Consider the following 21895-nt stretch of genomic DNA (forward strand, 5'->3'; position numbering starts at 1 on the left):
ACTGTGGAAGAAAGTACAGGGAGAGATAAGAGTGTGAGAGATGACAGGTAGCTGAAGGCCAGAAAAAATAAAGCAACTTTTCATAAGATTTTGTAGTTTTAACATCATCACAGCAGAGTTGAGTTGCAAGATATGTATACACTGCAAGGTTGTTCCAGGTAGTGTTAGCTTAGTCAGGATTTAGATTGAGATAATGATCTTCAACAGTAAAGTAGGAAAATGTGCTAAAATATACACAGAGTGATTAAGGAAATTATTTTGGTCGTTTAGCATGTGTCATGTGTGCTTTCTAAGAAAATGAAATGTTTTATTAGCCTAAAGAAAAAAGGCTGCTACTAATGAAGAAATCAGTAATGTGTATTGCTGCCATTGGATGAGTAATTAATTCTCACTAAATCCTTGTGACATTGTAATCTGTTATTACAAATTTGAAACAAATTTGAAGACTCTGTGGCTGAGTGGGAATGCAACATTCATTAAAACACGGCGTGGAATTTAGGACATTCAAGTATCTTGAAAGAAATGGAGCCAGCTTCCAGTGATTTGTCTGGTTGATAATGCTACTTATGAAACTTTAGGAAAACCTTTTACTATTTCGTGATATTTTAATTCTGCTGGCTGAAGATTCTGAGCTAGTGACTGTTACTAATTAGCTAAAGGTTGCTGTTGAGTGAATTCCATTTCTCCTGATTGTGTCTTCTGGGGTAGAAGTTCACTCTGCTGCTTATTTGTTTGTTGCACTTAACCGTGAAACTGAATTACCTGTAGTAATTTTTGTTTTACTGAAGTTTTTATGGCTGCTTTGCTGGAAGTCATATTGAATTGTGTGGGGTGAAACAAGAGTTTTAAAAGGTTTCTGTAAGTCCAGGTATTAGTTTAATTTTAATTTTCATATTTATATAGATGATTTTTTTTTTTTACCAGCTTCTCTGAACAGGATATCTCATCAGCTTGAGGGAAACCTCACAGTTCCAGTTTTTAGTAACTTTGTTCTTGAGTTGTGAAAGAAATGCCTTGGTTAACAGTACAGTAACTTCCTTGATGAGAAGTGGTATAATGGTGACCTGCTGTTTTTCTAAGAGGTTTTCTGGTGGTGATAGTTAAATATTTTACATTTTAGCAAAATAAGATTTGCAGCTGTCATTTGAAGTAGCAAACAGCTATTTTATTTATAAATTTATTGTTTATGAACCTGTCCTACCTATTCAGTTTCTAAACTTTTTTTTTTAGATAACCAATAGCATTTTTAAGCAACATACTTAATCATAAAACTGGAAATAGAATATGGCAACAAATATCACCATGGTTTTTATGGAAAAAGAAGAAGAAAAAGTTGTTTTCCTGGTGGTCTTACAACACAAACTGAACAAACAGTGCCTATGCAAATGCGCTCAAATGCTGAAATATATGTTCTTCCATGTGAATTGTTACGCTGTCCAAAATTGCAGTCTCCCACTTCTAATCTCAATTTCATAAATATATAGAATTTTATTTACTGACATTTTGGATTTGAAATTAGAGGTGGTGGAAGTGCAGGAGAAAAGTGCTTGAAACAATTTGTTTTGTAGGTGTGCCATATTTTCTTTGCTGCAAAGTCGGTATCTTCTCTGCTGGTTAAGGCATAGAGCTTCCAAACTCAACTTGTCAGAACTCTTTGCAATTACTGAGCCTCTTGTGACTGCCACATATTGTACTTTTTTACACAGTTATTAATGAAAACATTGTCTGTATGTGACTTCCAACTGAATTGATGGTAGCATCTTTTTTTTTATAAAAAGAGCTGTTGAAAAGACTATATAGTTAGGCAATAGTTATATTTGTTTTTAAACCCTCATAAGGCTATTTTAAGCTTTTCAGAAAGGTAGTAATTAACTCCTTGAATCACAAGTATAGAAAACTTCAATAGTAAGCATTCAGAGAAGACCACCATACAAGTTACAGAAGTTCATCGAACAAAGTAAAATGTTTAGTGTGGTCGTTAACTAGTTAGATGTTTATATGCAGCTGGATTACTAACTTTGGAAGTGCAAGTAGCTGGAGAAATACCACAGCCTTTTAATGGGCAGTGGTTATTGGATCTTTGGAATTCATAATTCATTCTCCTTTTCTCTCCACAACTGAAAGATAAGATGTATGCGTGAGAATAAATTCTGTATTAATTGAAATAAATCCTACACGGTTGCGCTGAAAGAGTGGCCACTGGGCTACATGGCGCTGCAGTAGCGTTCCAGCTGATGTGAAAAGCACTGAATATTTTGTCAAAGTGGCCCCACTGGTGGTCTGGGGGATGAGTCCTTCTGGTGCTGCTTGTGCCTTGGAGGAGGCTGGCAACACCTGCTGGGGCACACAGTGCCTGTGTCTGCGCACCGAGACATTATGAAACGCGAGGCAGGTCTGTTTTAGTGGAGGCACACGTAGCTCAGTGCTCAGGCCTCCAAGCCGTTACCATCCCGCTTGGGAAGGGAGTTCAAACACAGGCAAACAGCTGTTAGTAACAGGGAGTTTGAACTGCTCTAAAAGTTGAGTAAATTGAAGACATCAGGAGGGCAGGCAGGAGGGTGATCAAAATAGTTGAAGTGTATATCTCATCTTTCCCTTACTTGACTTCATCCTCTGTTGCATTGGTAAGCTGCACATCTGTTCTAGGGAATGGCAAGGCTAGTGAATGCAGTGAGACACGGGTAGTAGAAAGCTTACAGATTTTACCTTGCCAAAAGTCCTGAAGACAAAATGTCTTGGTGAGCTTAAAATGTGTGCATCCTTTGTCATTTTAGTTATATTTGGGTTTGGCTTTTATTAACTCCATTTATGTTTCCTTAAATCTGAGAAAGAGTTATTGAAGTATGATGATGGTAATCAACAAAGTGTGGTCTGTTGCTTGTGTACATAGTAAAAGATACAGCTTTCGATAAATCGTGTCCCTGAGAAGATTCTCCTGGGACTGAACAAAAAAGACTGTAACTGTCTCCTCCTTGAAGGCAAATATTCCCCCGCCAGGACCCCTCAGGCCCTGTAGCAGTCCATCCAGGCAATCCTCGTGTGTAATAGACTTGAGGTAGATGAGGGAGAGTGAGATGTTTGTCACTGGCTTTGCTCTGATACACTGATAAGATCTGCAATTTTAAATCAAATTTTAAATCAAATTTTGTCAGTTATATGCAGCATTGTTTTAAGTTATTTTTTAATGTGAAAAATACTTACTTAAATTGCTTGTCATTAGATGCTGATTCATGTTTTTAAACTTCTAAATATTAGTGTATTTCTAAGTTATGTGATATGTGTACATTTGTCTTTTTTTGGACAGAATTTAAAATAAATGTAGGTTCATTTATACAAAGGAGTAAAATTTAGTTCAAACACCAGTTTGAAGCAAGCTTGAAATTTAGTTCAGTAACAAACTAAACTGGAAAAAATTTTCATGTGGCATTTTGTGATCACTGTTTTTAAGAATAGAATGGAATTACTAGGACTGTATTGGTAGCTGGGTAACCTTGTTTGGACAAGTTCTTACTAAAATAAGTAGATGTTGCTGTTAATGGCAGGTGGGCATTTGAATTTAGTGAATTTAGTATTGCACTCTGCTAGATTTAGGCAGCCTATAAATATCTTTCAATTAATTAAAACTGATCAGTGTTTGAAGGTGTTTTTAAGAGTTGTAAGCCCTTCCAAAAATTAATACTGAAATTTTTGGAGACAATACTTTGGGTTGGGGGGGTGCAGGTTGCAGATGTGCTGTACTTAGACTTACCTGGTACAACTGCACAACAAACTCTGTTCTATTTGTCAGGTTTGTTTGTTTTTTTTTTTTCCAGAAACACTGTGGGTTTCCTTATGTTTATTGAAATGGAAGTGATGGCTATGTGCTGCATAATGAAGTGCTTGCTTTTGATTTTTTTTATGCATCTTTAACATTGAGTCTTGACCTCCTGAAACAGTTTCCTCAGTGATGCTATGAAATACCAATACTTCTGTCTTGAAGGTAAAATTTACTTCCTGAATTATCAAGACACCTATTGAACCATGATCTGCGAAACTTGCCAAAGATTGGAGCTTATTAATTAAATTTTTAAGTCATATTACATGTAGTGAAGAACCACTTCCTAGGTCTCCACTGTGTAGAGGTGCTTCTTTACAAGTCTGCTGTATGTAATAGGAGCCCTTTCAAAAGAGTCTATTTATGGAGCCACTTTCAGACCTTAGAATTCTGTAAAGTGATGAAGTTTTGGTATGTGATGGACATAGTGTGCTGTGACTGTTCTTCACAGTGTTTGTAGGTTTTGCTGCCGGGTCATGCTTTTTCATGTTGCCTTTTTTTTCCTCCCTAACTTGAAAATTGTACGTTTTTCAGCTTATATTACATGTTTGTTTTAAGGAAGTGGAGAATATTCAGATTGCCAAGAATTTGGGGTCTCGGATATACAGCTGAGCCCATAGTGCACATGCCTCACCTGTGAATTCTGCAGTCCGTTAACAACTGGTTCCCATAGCTCAGTTTTTGCTCTCTGACAGGATTGATGTTCTGACATCTTGTAACAAAGTTCATACATGTTAATAATGTGCAGCCCTGTGAGTGGGTCAGCTAATTGAACTCCTCCAGCTACTGTTTATTGAAGTGTTGTTCTTGTATTATGGTGAACATGAATGTTTTATAAGAACAGCTGTACTGGTTCAGAGAAAGGCTTTGTCAAATCTGTACTTGTCTGCAACAGCATCTGTAAGTGAGCTGTTAGGGACGAAAAAGAACAGGGAGGCTATATGCGATACTTCTCCTGAATACTCCCTCAGCCTCACACCATTTTCAGTCTAGGGGATTGCCTGAGCCTGATGTGGTTTGTCTATCTGGAAACTCTCAAGGGATCTCTCTTGTTCAATTCCCTTTGAAGCCCGTCTCATTTTTTGTTTGTTGGGGCTTTTTGGAGTCTCAGCATCTTTTGGCAAGGAATTTCTAGTAGCCGTTGTGTGAAGTTTTGTACATAGTTCTTACTGACTTGTTGGTACTTTCTATTAGAAGAAGACATTGAACAGTCCATCTCTAACCATGGAGAGGCATGTTGTCTTTGATATTACAGGACCAGGGTTGCTTGTCATGTACAGTGTGCATGCAAAACGTTAATTTGGTGACACAAATATGACTTCAGTTTTGTTCTGTCATTTGCTTTTTTGACTACTGCTGATTTTGAGCTTATAGTTTCATGAAATATCTAACAAACTACTTCGGAAATAGATCCTGGGATTAATGGAATCATAGAACAGTTTTGGTTGGAAGATTCCTTCAAGATTGAGTCCAACCTTTGTCCTAGCTCTATCAACAACACTAAACCATGTCCCTAAGTACAACATCTACCTGTCTCTTAAACTAGTCAGCTCACAACTCATTGTTCTATGTATTAATAGCACGAGGCTATTATTTCCCCTGTATCTTGTTTCAAATTTACCTATGCTGAATTTTGTTTGCCTTTTTGTTGCCCAGTCCATTTCCATAAGATTGGTCTGCATTTTTTCCAGTTATTTTGTTTGCTATCCCTGATAACTTGCTGTCATTTGGTAGTTTCTTAACTATGTCACCCATCTGATCTTCCAGGTCACTTAGGAATTTGTTAAGCAATGCAGGTCCCAGTGCAGAATCCTACAAAACTGCTGGTGACTCCCCTGGTGTCATCTTGGCTGTATCTCTGCTCTTTTTCTTTGCCAGCCTGAGTAAATGAGGCTTGTATGGTAGCTCTCGCATCCTTTGAGTAATTCCATTAAACTTTTATATAGGATTAGCAGCTTCAGATTTTCGTTTGGATACGTGTTATGAAAATAAACTTGTAGATTTACAAGAAATAAAATCCTGCAGTAACACCCACACACTGGTTTACGTCTCCTCTGTGGGTTCTCTGACTCTACTTGAGTTATACTAGAACCATAGCATAAGCCCAGCCTTGTTAGACATCAGTGAGCTGTAAAACATATATCCATTATAAATGAGATTGTATCACTCTTGCAGATCCTGATAACACTTCTTAAAAAAGGAGATTCTATGTATATCTAAAAGTTAATTCACAGAGCTGCTTTTGTGCTTCCAACCACTTCTAGTGTTCCTTCCTTTGATTCCAGGCAGGTGGTTTAATCTGTGTTTCTCATGGCATGGCAAAGCTTCGTCAGCTTTGCGGCAGGAGTTGTATGGATTGAGACGGAGAGGTTTGTTTGTAGCATAGGCATTATCAATTTTTTTGCTTAACGATACTGTTTCACTGCTTTGGTCATGAATCAGGTCCCTGCTTTGCTGTTTGTTGTACAATAACAGTAAATATCACCAACGCATAAAAAAAGCTGTCTTTGCTCCAATACAGCCAAATTTCTTAGATTATTGAGGAATGTGATTGAAAAATAACTTCTTTTACTTCTGAACTCACATGTCTTTTAAGTGCCATGTGAAATTTATTAAGGACACAGATTCCATTGTTCGCTGGATTTTAAATAGGCTTTGTTTCTGGGCTTTGACAGTGCCCTCCCCAGTGTGTGGCCGTTCGGTTTGTATGTCAAGGATTTGTTTAGATTTCTTACTGAAATAAACAAAATAAATGATGTTAAAATTGCTGATTCTTCCATGAAAATATATATAAGAACAATTTTGGACTTCTGTTACCGTTATATGATATGACTGCTTTTGATTATCGGTTTTCTAGCAGGGACTGAAACTTACTAAAATGAGTATGTGATTTTAGTAGGTTATTGACCAAACTTGATAAAATTTTCTTTGATTTATACTAATTAGAATTTGCATATTTTTGCTACATGTAGCTGTCAGGGAGAGGAAGGATTGTTTGCTTTTCATACAACCATTCTGGGAAAAAATATTACATCTAAAAAACTTTGTCCCGGTTAAAAAATGTGGACACTTATATCCACATTAAAAAAAAAAAAAAAAAAAAAAGTAGTAAGAATTCTTTAATTTTTTTTCCTCCATTTGTTGAAAAATTGTCATACATTGTCAAAGACCACAGCAGGGAAAAAAACTTCTGAAAATGACAGCTCTTAATAGTAAACTATGTAATGTACTGGCATATTTCAAAGAATAATAGAGGAAACTGTCTGAAACAGCAGTTAGGACTTAACTGTTGTGTGAGAATGTGTTTGGCCTCATTGTTAACATGTAGCAGTGGGCAGAATGAAGCACTGGGAACACAGATGTTATCCCTTTTGGGGATGGAAGGAAGTATAAAGGTAGCAGCTGTAGCTTTAGCCAAGAAACTGACTTCTCTGTAGTAGGTGTATCAAAATGTGTAAAGAGTAACTTTGAGGCTGAGAGACATTGCTTGCAGGTTATACAAATAAGTAATGTATTAGTTTTCAACTTCCTTCAATATGTAGATCCTGTAATTTTTTTTCTGCTGAGAGTGTAGATCCCAGCAGAGTGAGTTTAAGCCTGTAGAAAATTTTCTTCCTTTTTATGATCTCCAAGAAACAGTCTGTGGACCTTTAGTTTACCTGAAAGGACAATAGTAATGGGTGTGGTTTTTACTCTCCTATTCCAGTATTTTCTAAGAGTTGATAGTAGGTATATCTTTTAAGAAAGCTTGAAAGCATGTTAAAGCATTAAGTCTACTTATTTTTTTCATTTACAAAAAATGTTTGCTCAGAACCTTGCTGCGTGGATACATGATTTTCAGAGGCCTCTTGATGCTGATAAAACACAGATGAGGTTACCTTTTATTAATTCAGTGGGTTTTGTGGTTTAGCTTTGGTCACTGTTTTCCAAGAGTAAAAAGAATTGGAAAAAAAGGCTTTACTTTTAAGCTCCTGAAAAAAACTTTTTTTGTATGAAAGGGAATTATGGAGAAAAAAAGCTTTTGAAGACATGGAAATGTCTTGCCTGGCATGAGCTTTTAGCCTGTCACTCTTTCTTTTAGTAGTCTGATAAGAACAGTTACATATGCGAGCATTTTCTTGGTGGGCTTCTATCAAGCTTCATTGAAGAGTGATTTAATTACACCTTTCTTTTACTGCGTTCTTTGGTAATCTTAGTGTAATTTTAGACTATCATGCTGTATTCTGGTAGACACAACTGTCACAAGAAGCTATTTGTGTGGCTCTCATTATTGTAGTACCAAGACACTTTTTTTTTAATTTTTAAATTGTTTTTATGTAGTTGTAATGACAATGCCCTTATTCCATTTCAGTTGCGGGGAAGGCTAGGATCATTTAGTCTTCAAAAAAGCTTGTTTACCATGCAAGAACAACTCTTATAGGGAACAGATATGGAGTGTTCCAGCTTCAGTTTCTGTACCATTGGTCCCCCTTCCTGTTTCTTGCTATACTAAAGTTGTTGCTTTTCCATAACTAGATCTCTTTAGGACACTAAAACTTGTGTTGTCTTTTTTTAGGTCAAAAGAATGTTTAGTGGCTATCACACTGAGTAGGATTTTGAGAAAGAGTATCTATTCTAAGATAAGTCTACATCGTAAAATCTGAGTGTTTACACGATATTGTATTGTCATTCCTTTACAAGACAGTTCACAAACTGGCTCATGTGCTTCTAGTTGTTAAGCCGTTAACAGCTTATCTAACAGTGACCTTGTTAAGCTCATTGATCAGAATTACAAAAACTGAAGGGTACTTAAAAGGAAAAATTCTACTAGGAAGTGAAGTAAGTAGAAACTCTTATGAAATAATTTTATCATATATTTTTGACTTTAGGATTTGTAGGTAATCAGTGGTTTTCATAAACTATTGATAGAGGTCTGTAAATTTTTATTTGGTAATTCTCATTATAAGGCGTGTCAGTCCATCATATTGTATCATTGGAAATGGAGAATTCTTTCCAACTTGGTAGTTAAAATAACTAGCCTTGCACTAACTACTTAGGCTGTATTGTAGTCTCCCTGTTCAGATTAGCCATGGTTATTGTGAGGATGGAGAAAGTTATTTTTAACAAGACAGTGTGAAAAAGATTAAAAAGAGATGATAACTTATTTGTCAGAAAATGTTATCTCTAGAGTCGAGCTTCCCATGTATTAGCAGAAATGTTAGCTCCGTGAGTGACTTGTATTAATTTGAAATGGAAAGCCTCTCTGTAGTACTGAGATGGGAAAATACTCAGTTTGCCTGAATTTTTGTTCATTCTAAAACATAATGGAAATATATTTAAGACTTTATGTGAAAGAAAGTACTTGAGACAGCTGAAATTGAGAACTCTGGATTATTTTTTCAGAATTTTGTTCAGGTTTCCATTTTTTTTATATGATGTATATATTTTGAAACAATGTTAAAATAGGTAATTGAATATTATATTCAAAAAAGCTGGCCATAATATTTGGACATCGTAGAAATTTTGTTGTCGTCTCATTTCTTAATTCCTGTGATAACCTCTCTCTCTTGCTGTCTCTCCCCTCTCCTCCCCATCTAAAAAAAGAAACCAAGACAAGCTCTAACTGGTCAGCCACAGTCAATCAGATTTTGTCAACCTAGATCTCAAGAATTAAATTTCTCAAATGCCTCGTGAAAATAAGTGTTAAGATAGAAAATAGAGGCCACATTATTACCTCATTCAGGGAAAGGCTGAAGCGTAAACTGTCTTTACTAGGTGCTGAGGATCTAAACCATGTGTCTAAGTTAGTTTTGATTGAAGTGTCTCAGTATCCAGAAGCTATTTGCTTTGCTGTATCATAGAATCAGAATGATTTGGGTTGGCAGGAACCTTTAGCTAGTCCAACCCCCTACTGTGGGCAGGGACATCTTTCACTAGTTCAGATTGCTCAAAGTCCTGTCCAGCCTGATCTTGAACACTTCAAATAGGTCATCCACAACTTATTTGGACAAGCTGTTTGAGTGTCTCACTACCCTCATTGTAAAAAATTTCTTCTTTATGTCCAGTCAAAATCTAATCATAAAAAGTCTGCCCCCATCTTTCTTATAAGCCCCCTTTCAGTACTGGAATGCCACAATAAGGTCTACCCAGAGCCTGCTCTTCTCCAGGCTGGACTCTCAGTCTGTCCTCATAGGGGAGGTGCTCCAGCCCCCTCATCATCTTCGTGGCCCTCCTCTGGATCTACTGTAACAGGTCCATGTCATCTTGTGCTGGGTACCCCAGAGCTGGATGCAATGCTCCAGGTAGGATCTCCGATAGGAGACTGGAGTAGAGGGGGAGAATCTCCTCCCTTGACCTGCTAGCCAAGCTTCTGTTTATGCAGCCCAGGATACAATTGGCTTTCTGGGCTGCAAGCTCTGGCTCATGTACAATTTTTCATCCAACAGCACCCCCAAGTCCTTCTTGACCAGGCTGCTCTCAATCCATTCATCCCACAATCTGAGTTGATACTGGGGGTTGCCACAACGCAGGTGCAGGACCTTGCACTTGGCCTTGTTGAGCTTAATGAGATTGCACAGGCCCACCTCTCCAGCCTGTCAATGTCCCTCTGGATGGCCTCCCTTCCCTCAGGCAAATCAATTGCACCACTCAGCTTGGTGTCACCTTTAAACTTTCTGAGGGTGCAGTGAGTCCCCCTATGCCACTGATGAAGACACTGAATAGTATTGGTCCCAGTATGGACCTTAGAGGGACACCACTCTTTACTAGTTTCCACTTGGACGTTGAGCCATTGACTGCAACTCTTTGGACATGGCCATCCAGCCAATTCCTTATCCATCTAATAGACCATCCATCAAATCCATGTCTCTGCAGTTTAACAGCAAGGATGTTGTGTGAGACCATGTCAAAGGCCTTACAGAATTCTAAGTAGGTGACATCCATAGCTCTTCCATTGCCCACCAATGCATACTTTTGATTGAAGTAACTCAACTTCCAGAAGCCCGTGGCTTTGCTATATTGGATACTCAACACCTTCAATGAAAAATATAATCACCTTAGCCAAAGCATCCCGCTTCTCTTGACTGTTTTTGATGGTATCTTTGCAAACCAAAGACTACTTGGAACATCTCTTTGTTGTCCCTCTCCACTCTTTGTACACTTTGTAAAAGAAAAGATTATGGGTAGATGGGAGACATGCTGAATTGGGATAAATTAAGTTTCAGTCGCTATCTCACCCTTTTTTTCCTGATTTTCTTCCTCATCCGCCCTTTCATAATTCCCTTTTCCTATGGAACTTTCTGTCAGCTGTCAAAAATTCTTGATTTCCTGAACATTCAGGTAGTTCTGCTCCATGTCTCAAAAAAGACAGATCAGGAGTGTCAGTTTTCCCAAATCTCTGAAAGATGGGGCTTGGGGGGCTAGCTGGGATTGTGGCATTGAGTTAGGGAAAGTGTTCATCACGTGCTGTGATGCGGAGTACCAACAGGACAAGGACACAATAGGTGTTTGAGTGGAATGTCGTTCTTCAACAATTAAGAGAATATGGACAGCTTGAGAGTTTGGACTTGTGGCTCTTGATTTGGAGTGTCTTGGACACAATGTTAGACTTTTCTTGTACTTTCTGTTCTCTAATTATGTGATGAAGCAGCAACCTCCAGGCCCTTTGCAGGATGTTTCTACCTGCTGTTATTTGTACTTACTTCTGAGATTCTGACTAATACAAAAGTTTTACTGGAATACTCTTTTGTTTCCTGCTTTCTCAAAATGAACATTGCCATCAGAGAAGTAAAGTGGCTTTAGCGTAGCATAGGGTTTTGTCAACTCCGTAGCAACTGATTCCAACGGGTTTCTTTTGGAAAATGTTGAAATTCGTTCAGTAAAGGTCTGGAATATACAGTTGTACCTGGGTGGTGATGCAAAGAAAGCTCCTAAAAACTATGATCTGTTGTTGTGTGGACATAGGTATCAACTGTAGGGCCACTTTTCGATTTTGTTTGGCTACAAAACACATGCTGCCCATGTGAAATGCTGCACACAGTATATGGCTTAGATAGTTATGTTAGGTGATGTCTGATTTGAGTGTGGTGGTCATCTTGCAGTGGGGTTGAAACAAAACAGTAGGTTTTGCTTAGGTCTTTTAGTCTTTGTTTCCTTTCAGTGAAGGGATGTGTCGTGCTAGGATTTGAGATTTGTTTTCTCTCGCTGAGAATCTGGAGAGGAGAGAGAAGGCCTACACAAATGCCAGATTGGCATGTAGTTGATTGGCAGACCAGTCCAAAAATGGGGTTTTTTGGACTGGCTTCTTGTGGATTAGAGGGCAGAATGCCCACATGTGTGGTGCTTGCACCTTCTGCCCCTTACTTATCGAGATGGATTTGGGATTGTGGGTGGTATAAGTCTTAAAACGGTTTGTCTATTTTAGGATATGGCTTAGAGTATAAGCACTCAGGTAAGACTGGTGTATGCTTTCTGTAAAGAGGGCTGAGTGTTAATTCTGGCACCGATAAACTATGTTCTGCCTAAATTTGTTAAGTTATTCCAGAGATTTGTATTTTTATGAGGATAGGTTTTGGATGATAAAATGCTCTGCTGTCCTGAGGCAAGGCAAATACTGAACCTAAAAAAAAACAAACCCAAAAACCCAAGCCTGAAGATAGCAACTGTTTAGTTCAGGGATTTCTGAAACTCCTGGCCAGATGAATTTAATAAATTCGGTGTTTTATAAACAAGACACTTGTTTTTATTCCAGAAATGGAAATCACTGCAAAACAGTAGGATTATATTGTCTTCTACTGGTGCAAAATATAGTCAGTCTTTATGCAAGCTGACATAGATTGTTGGGTTTTTTTTTTAATCAAAGTGGGTTTTTTTCAGCTGATAGTGAAAGTAATAAAATCTCAACTTTCCCATAAAGCTAGATCAAACATATATTTCAACCAACAGATTAGTTGTGAAGTCTTTGATGAAAGTTTCTCTTCCTGCATTAAAAAGTACCTTTTCTGAAAGTCACCTTTCAACTTTGAATAATTCCTGTTACTCTTCAAAATGACGCTGAGTAGGTGTACTATGTATGTGGAGTGAGCAGTATGTAAATAACTGCTTTCTACATTGGGTGTTTTTTTCATGTTTAATATTATTCATGTATGGATATATATTATGACAACTTATCATTTTTTCCTCTTTATAGGTCCTGCTGGGGACTTGCATCTGGCCTCAATGTGAAATTAAGGTAGAAAAACACATCTACATATGTGTTTGCTATTAGGATTTAGTTTATTCACTGGTCATGCCTGAAGAGTGATGTTCGTCTCTAGACGGCTAACTGCCAGGAAATATAAATGATTGTCCTAGAAGTCAAGCCTCTCTCCTATTTACTGGAGTGAAAATCACCTCCAGATATCGTCGGAATATCAACTACAGAAAATGCTTCACGTTATAAGGATGCCAACCACCTAGATTCATGCGCCCTATCTGTACAGTTGTTGTGGATGGTTTGCCATCTGAAAGCTCCTCAAGCTCTTATCCAGGCCCTGTATCTGTTTCTGAAATGTCTCTGCTACATGCTTTGGGTCCAGTGCAGACCTGGCTGGGACAAGAGCTAGAGAAGTGTGGCATTGATGCCATGATTTATACTCGGTATGTCCTCAGTCTTCTGCTGCATGATAGCTATGACTACGACCTGCAGGAACAGGTATTTACATATTTTAGATGTTGTCCAGTGAAAGTGAGTTTTTGTACCAGTTGTGTTTTGTGTATTATACATGGGTATGGATTGGATGGGGGGTGGTTGTCTTTGTGTGTGGGTGGAAGGGGGGTATAAACCATGTGGGAATAAAATTTGATGGGTGAACTGAGATTAATGTAGCTAGCTTGCTGTGAGAACAATTACATTAAACAAAATTTTCACATTGCTACAATTGATGTCGGAATTATTAACACTGGAATGTCCTGTGTCATACATGCAGACCTTCAGTACTTCTGATTATAAGGTTAAGTTAATATTGGAATGTTAGTAAATTGATGTAATGCTTGTAAACTGTGTGTCAAATTGGCCTGCTTCACAGTAGTTTGTAGACGCCCCATCGCTTCTCCTCATGGATTTCATCTTGTGCTATTTTCAGTAAAGAATAAAAAAAAAAATCACTTTTTTTTTAGTATTCAAGTATTTAAAATACATTATTGCACATACATTATTCATCTCTTCTAAAGGAATGTTAATGTTGAATCCCGCTAACAGGCATGCAGAAGAGTTGTGGAGCAGTGAGTCGCTATATGTGGCTGTAATTCAGAAAAGGAGAAAAGACGGGGGAAGAAAAGTGAGGCTGTGTGTCAGACAGGCACAACTCTAGTGTTGTTTCCATGTGCCTTTATTGCTATGGATTTTATATGTCCCTAGAACATACTTTTCAGTCCTGACTTCACCTCTTCTTTTTTTTTTTTTTTCAATTTTAATTTCTCTGCATCATCAACCTAAATCAAAATACTTTTAATAGCAGAGTTTTCTGGATATAGGATTCAGGGAAGTTCTGGTGTTTTCAAGAAGGGATGAGGATGCTGATGATAGACTTCCTTTTAGAAGGTGGCTGTGATAGAGGGGGAAGGAAGGAAAGCAAATGCTTCTTATTTGGTGGCTTAATTACTAGTTCTTTTTTGGTGTTGTTTTGGTTATACTTCACACATTGCTACCTAACTGCTTCAGAACTTTCTTTGTTTTCTAGTTTACCTTTTTAAAAATCCAGCGAGAGCAGGGCAGGGTATTGTGGAATAGGTGTAAATGTAGCTGAAGCAGAAACATTTATGTCAGATGTTGCCAGTTTCTGAACTCTTAGCAACCATTACTGTGCGTAAAAGCCTTCATGCTTCCATTGTGCAAAACAGAAGACTTCATGGGCAAATTTGGTTTTAATTAATAATAGTAATAATAACACCACCACCACTGTAAGCACTCTTTAGTATGTAAGTTAACAGTGAACTTATTTAAGTCTTGGTCACACATGAATAGTCGTATTTTAGAAGGGGACAGAATAAAGTTCCAAAACGTGTTTGAAAGGAGGGTGTGGGGTGAGGACAGAAAAAAGAAACCAAATGAAACCACACCAGAATCTGAGGAGCTTTATAGATAGACCTGTGGCCTTGGGGGGAAAATGACTTGTTTCTTTTCGGTACGTTTTAGAGCATAGTCAAAACTGTTAAGTCACCACTGTGATAATTTGAAATGACTGAAGTGCCAAAATTAGTTTTCTTTCTGTCGGGCTTTGCAAGAAGCAGGCTAACTAATATTATGAAAACCTCATTCAGTTTATTTCTAGTTTCGATACCTTAACTGGGTGCTTTGTGAGTTGATAGTGGAGCTTTAAGGAATGTGTTGGTTCTTTTTCCAAGTTGATTATCTGAACCTAATGAGCCAAAGAGAGAATACCACTTGCTGACAGGGTAGCCAAAACTTAGGTTGCTGAGTGAGTGCTGTAGTATGAACATACAGGATGTCTTCTGAACGGCATCGAGATTGGAAGAAGCTGGAAGTTTCTCTTCCACCTCCTCCAATTTGATACTGCTTATAACATACTCTTATTCCATTTGTTTCCTCTACATACATAACTGTTTTCTAAGTTTTGAGACCTAATAATCAATTTAGTTTTGGGATGATACTCTGATAATGATTGGATGCATATGTTCTGAAACATACTGCTACCTAATTCCTTTCTCAAATAGTTTAGTCTTTAAAGACTGCAAATACAAATTTCTTATGTGGAGAACTGAGGAAATCTTAAAACACATGTGCTTGTTTATTTTTTTGTTTATTTTTATTTTACTTATTACCTACTGGTTATTTCTATGACCTGGCATTTTAAAATTAATTTTGGTTTTGTTAAGTCCTTCAGAAGCAAGAAAGCTTGTACTCTAAAGCATATGTTTGCATATAAACAGTTGCAATACAGTTTTGGTGGTGGGTGCAACACTAAGACAAAGGGGAAAAACAAATACCAGTTTTGTTTACAAATAGAAATCAGGGATGAGTGCAGCAAATAAACATCTAAATGAGAAGTAATTTAGGAGTAAAATACCAAGAGTTGATGATGTCCTTTAATTCACATAATCACAAGCTGTTAGGGATTGGAAGGGGCCTCTGGAGATCATCTGGTCCAACTCCTGCTAAAGCAGGGTCACCTAGATCAGGTCACACAGGAGTGCATCCAGACGGGTTTTGAATATCTCCAGGGAAGGAGACTCGACAACCACCCTGGGCAGCCTGTTCCAGTGCTCTGCCACCCTCAATGTAAAGAAGTTTTTCCTCATGTTGAGGTGGAACTTCCAGTGCTCCAGTTTGTGCCAATTGCCCCTTGTCCTGTCACTGGGCACCACTGAGAAGAGCCTGGTCCCATCCCATCTCTTGACACCTGCCCTTTAGATATTTGTAGGTGTTGATGAGGTCCCCTCTCAGTCTTCTCCAGGCTAAATAGCCCTAGGTCTCAGCCTTTCCTCATTGAGGAGATGCTCCAGTCCCCTCATAATCTTAGTAGCCCTCTGCTGGACTCTCTCCAGTAGTTCCTTGTCCCTCTTGAACTGGGGAGCCCAGAACTAGACACAGTACTCCAGGTGTGGCCCCACCAGGGCGGAGTAGAGGGGGAGAATAATGTCCCTCGACCTGCTGGCCACACTCTTCTTAATGTACCCCAGGATACCATTGGCCTTCAGATTAATTCCCATGGAGGAGTTGGTTCTTGGCATCTCAGGAATTTTTTCTCCTATACGATTCCTTTGATTTTTGAGAAAAATGACAGAATTTCCAGGGAAAGAGCTGTTCTCAATAGTGGGTTTATTCCAATGATTTCTCCCCAACTTAGAGGGCAGCTACAAAGAGGATGGAGGCTACTCTCCAAGTAGCCACATGGAGAAGATAAGGGACAATGGGTGCAAGTTGCTCTGGGTGAAGTTTTCTTTCGCTATGAGAGAAAATTTTTCTTTTTACTTTTTTTTTTTTTTTTTTTTAATTATTATTTCAAACAATCACTGACTGGAACAACCTCCTCAGCAATGTGACAGAGTCCCCGTAGCTGGAGGCTTTCAAGATGCAGTAGGACAGGCTACTAGGTAATCTTATCCAGACTCCCTTTCCCATGAAAGGGTGGACCAGATGGTCTTTCTAGGTCCCTTCCAACCTGGGTTGTTCTATGATTCTTTGCTTCTAGAACTCTTTTTCTGTGGGGAATGATTAGCCATCACTTCGTCCCAAAAATACAGCAATGGCTTCTGTTTTGAACAGGTTAGAAGGAATGTGTGGTCTCTGAACACCCAGAATGGGATCACACACAAAACCAATCCATTGCAGTGTGCTTTTTGGGGGGTGGGGGTGGTGGAGAGGATAAATTTAGAAAGTCTTAATCTTATGGATACTGTATAAGTCATCTTCATTAGAAATGTTGCAAACTGAGGTTAAGAAGGTTGTTAAGATCTTTCCACCTCAGAATGTTGATGACATCATTAGCACTGTTTTAGTCACTTCAGGGAGCCTCCTTCCGTGCTTTCTTTATAGTGTACTGGTGTCATCAACTGTAGCAGGGAAATAGAACTCTGAAGTCCTGGACTGAGGTTCTGTCAGGTAAGTACAGAAAGATTTAAAATAAAAAACTAATGAAAAAACACCCGCAGTCTTACTAGGCATACCCAGCTATTTAAGATATCAGTATTACTGTGTTATCAGTCACTTCTGTTGACTTTTAAAATAAGTATTTCAAATGAATGTGGAAACCTTGATTGACTAGATCTTCAGGGCTACTTTTGAGTATAAGCATGATGTTCCCTTCTGGTTTGTTAGTAATTTATATGTGGTTTCTCGTCTTGATTCTGCTGCAGATTTCCATGGTTTTGGTGACTTGACCTCTCTTCCTCCAATGTTATCTGTTGCTGTATGGTGAGGTAGTTTGATATGTGGATAGAAGATAAAATGTGTTTAAAGGTTTCATGTTGGGGGTTGGTTCTTTTTTTTCTACTTTGTTTTGGGGTTTTTGTGTGTGAGGTTTTTTGGAGTAGTTTTGTTTTGTTTTTATTATTGCTGTCAATTCCATGCCGTGGCCAATTAGAGTGGTCTATATTTGGTATTTTTATATGGACACAGCCTCAATATTGCAAAACGATAGCTCAGTAAGTCATGAGTTTTCAGAGAGTTGATAGGGGCTTTTTGCAAGTGCTTGTGGGGAGGGCTGTGGAAGGAGGCACAGTACAGAAAACACACATGACAGTAAAACCCTAATACACTGCACTCAAATTTTACTGGAATGTTTGCAGTTTTTATTCTGACTCATTGGCTTAAACTGAAATATCTGTTAAAATACTGGGAAGCAGGTATGTGTTGCCCAGCTGTGCTTTAGGTACTGGAGAGAATTCAAGAAAGGAATCTTGTTTATGGTAAGTTGTACTGTGGTATCAAGATGTCCCAGAGCTCCTATGGTTGCACATATGTCATACATTCCTATCAAGAATTACTGTAACACCTCCTGAATACACACGCTTTAAATGTTTTTTAAAAATACTCAAGTACTGAAGTTAACTTAATTATCATTGGCGTTTATAGCACAATTCTTATTCAAGCCATACTTGCTACTTTTGGAAATGAGTCTAAAAGCTTGAGATGTAAAAGTTCTTGAGCAGTCCTTTCTTCTTAGTGTGTGCACTTTTTTCTTTATTTCCCTCTCCCCCTGTTTTTTTGCAGCAATGGTACTGATGGTGGGAGGGTTTAAGAGGGTGGAACGGAGAAGGTTCTTTGGGGTTTTTCCCCAGTGTTGGCTAATGGAGAACAGAATAGAAAGCCAATATGAATTGGGTTTGTACATTTTCCTTGATTACTGTGACACAGCAGGATGTTTGTAGAAATAGTCTTGTGTTTTTTGTGGCTAGTTTGCTTATTTTGGTCTCTTATATCAGAAGACAAGTAAGGACTTCAGTGATAGATTTGCCCAAATTACTTAAGTAATCTGTTGAACCATATTATGTAACATTCTGTTCATTATTTAGGTGTGTTAGTGGGGTTTTTTGCTTGTTTTTGTTTTGGTTTGGTTTTAAGATTTGAGGCCTATCAATGGTCTCTGTTCAAAATGTTTGGAAACCATGGTATTTTGTCCTGGGGTAGATGACCTTTTAGATGCTTTTGGTCTCTTAAGGAAAACCTCATAAAATTGGTATTGATTTGAAGACTGTGATGGTAACTAAAGTGCAGAATGTTTCTGTTAAGTATAAATGCTTTCATCATTTATACTTATCATTTCAGCATTTTATTACTTATTTTTCTTATTTTGGAATAAAGGATAAAGTTAGGAGAAAAAGCCGTGAAATTGCTGACAAATCTTTAATTTTGGGGGTCCCACAGGGTTGCTGTTGGAAGAGATTTGCATGTTGTGAGACAGCCTTTTGACTTCAGACTAGATTGATTTTAAGTCAGAATGCCTTGCTCTTAGTTTTCTGTTTCCTAATGTTAAACAAACTAGGTGCTTTTAAGATTTCTGATTGTTATTTAAATGTTAATTAAAAGTATATTTGTAGATATATGTGTTCTCAGATAGGTTTGTGATACAGTAAATATTGCATTAAGATAGTATAATCTGTGTGAAGCGGACGGCATTGCCTTAAAATGTATTTTGTGTGAAACGTTATTTAACTGGTCTTTATTTGTACAGTATTAAAATCAGTGTTCTGTGTTTTATCTTCTATATACTGTTTGTAAGCGTAGCTGTTTCCAAATATAAAAAGTTCATGTGTTTTTGCCTGCAAACTCTTCTCCCTTTTGAAGGGATGGAGCCTTTATTGGAAAAGAAACCAAAAAACAAAACCAAAAAAGAAACCCAACAGCTAGACACTCTGCGAGATAAAGGCTTTGTTTGTAAGCCCTTGGTCATGCAGCATGAAGGTCTGAATGCATTTGTTATGCATACTTTCCATATCAAGTCTTCTGTTGCTTTTGATCTACTTCTTTCAACTCATTTTTGGACGTTGACATTTTTTGGTGACCCTCGAAAGTAAAAATCCTAAAAAAGTTTGGTTTAAAAGATAATATTTTTCTAACCCTCAGAATGAAGTAGCTGTTGTAGTGCAAACCGTGTTCTGTGACCAGCGTGAGATTTTTCCTTTTGATTTTTTCAATTTGTAAGAGGGAGGGTTTCATTCTGGTAGACTAATTATTTGTAGGCTGTTTTGAAATAGTTCCATTCAGGTAATCTTTTACACGGAGTGACAGAAAAAGTCTTCAGAATGATAGCTACAATTTTGCCGACTCTCTGATCATAGTTTTTATTCTTGCATTTTCATCATTAGCACATACCTATTTTAAGTCCAAAATGTAATTTTCTTTTTTTATATTAAGAGAAGAACGTAGCAGTGGAGAAGCGACTTCAGCCCACGTATGATAAATTTTAGGTCTTTATTCTGTGGTTTTATCGCTGTAAATGCTTTTGGCCTATCACCCTGAACTGGGATGTGGATATCATTGCCAACTCTTCTGCATTTCACTTACAGCACTTGTGATGCGCCTGCTAGGATCCAAGGTCCAGTCAAATGTGGCGTTTGTCCTCCCTGCCATCCTGTATTAACCCAGTAGAGGGACCTGATGTCTAGAAGAGGATATGTTGTGTTTGTTTTGAAGTGCAAATCTCATGCATAAACAAAAGACAGGAGGAGAAATGAGGGTTTGGTCCTGTGTGCTACACTAACCCTATATTAAACGTTAATCCGGCTGGTATGCCTATTTAACAAAAGATGATAATGCAGATTCTAGTATAATTACAACTGTTCTTTTATCATCCCTAAGAAATAACTGTGGGTCATTCAAACCCAATTTTTTTAAATGCATTAAAATATACAGAGTATCGTTCAGTTGCAGTAGGGTAATGCCATGTCACTGCGGCACACAGGTGTCTAGGCTTCGAAGTTCACTAGCAACATGTAGAAGTAAATTTCTTGAATGCAAAACATTTCCAGTTTAGTTTGTACTTGTGTTCCTGGTAATAAAGCTGCGCAGCATTCCTGTAGGAACAATTTTAAAATTTTTCTGACCTTAGATTTTAATCGTTAGCCAAAGTAAGTATGTAAATTTCAAGCTGTGGAAATATGTGTATGAAGAAAAGGATAGTTACATAAGAAAGGAAACTGTAAGACCAAGACTTCTGCCTGTACTTTTTTATATGATTAATTTGAAGTCCTTATTCAAATGTGTACATGTTTGCAAGATTGGGCAATAAACCCCCTCTTTTCTTCATACATAAACATGTAAACTGAAGAAAGAGCAGATTTGTCTTACTTAGGAAACAGTACTATATCCTCAAGTTAATATGCCCATAAAGCTTATTTATTAATAGAAAATAGTTTAACTTTTGTAAAAGCTCAGGTAACTGAGTTTAAAAAGTTCATAGAGGAAAACTTGGCTGTGGTACTCCCGCCTGTGTGTGTCCCCCCTTTCAGGAGTGACTAGCTGTATGTAACTCGCACTGTCATATTTAAACTTTGGAAAATAAATCTTTTGTATAAAATATTAACTTGGTGAGAAAAATCGAGGGGATGCAGATTCCTTTTCAGTTAAGCAGCAGAAGATGACTGAAATGGCTTTACTGTCAAGTCACATGCCTCAGAAAACTCCCAGCTATTCTCTCTGAACTGCAGTGTGTTGCAGCAGAGTGGTCTTCGAGCAGACTGGTGATTCCCCTGGTGCGATGGGCTTTGTCCTGTGAAAGCACCTGTAGATCTGCTTGTGAACAGCTGCACCTATAGCTATTTTGCAGTTGCTGACATCCTTTCAGTTGGGTTCTTTGCAAGTGCTGTCAGTACCAGAGCTTCCAGCCAAAGCTCGTGTAACAGTTCTGATGGATGCAACTCAAGTTCTCACTGGTGCAGTGCCTCTGTGGGACCTCCTTTGCCACCTCCATTGGCATTTGTCTTGTTAATTATGAGATAACTGCTCTGTTCTGTATTTCTGTCTTGGTGACCATTACATGCGGGGAGATTTGGAGTGCCATGGACTGTGCATTTGTATTCTTTATCCCGTTTAGGGATAGGCATTTCAGTGGCAGGGATTGGAGCCCCACAGCAGGGTCTTGGGGCCATTGTATTTGTGCAAAT

General features: G+C 38.1%; 1 protein-coding gene across 1 annotated transcript in view; it reads left to right on the forward strand.

Annotated features, from left to right (window-relative positions):
* KIAA0232 (KIAA0232 ortholog) overlaps window positions 1-21895 on the forward strand; it is a 70512-nt gene that overhangs the window by 4999 nt on the left and 43618 nt on the right. Inside the window, exon 2 of the mRNA XM_086463789.1 lies at window positions 12981-13484. Coding sequence (XP_086319915.1) covers window positions 13254-13484 — 231 coding nt within the window. The 5' untranslated portion in view covers window positions 12981-13253. The remainder of the gene's footprint in view (window positions 1-12980; window positions 13485-21895) is intronic.

Source organism: Leptosomus discolor, chromosome 4, assembly GCF_034619465.1.
Source record: "Leptosomus discolor isolate bLepDis1 chromosome 4, bLepDis1.hap2, whole genome shotgun sequence".
Lineage (NCBI taxonomy): Eukaryota > Metazoa > Chordata > Aves > Leptosomiformes > Leptosomidae > Leptosomus > Leptosomus discolor.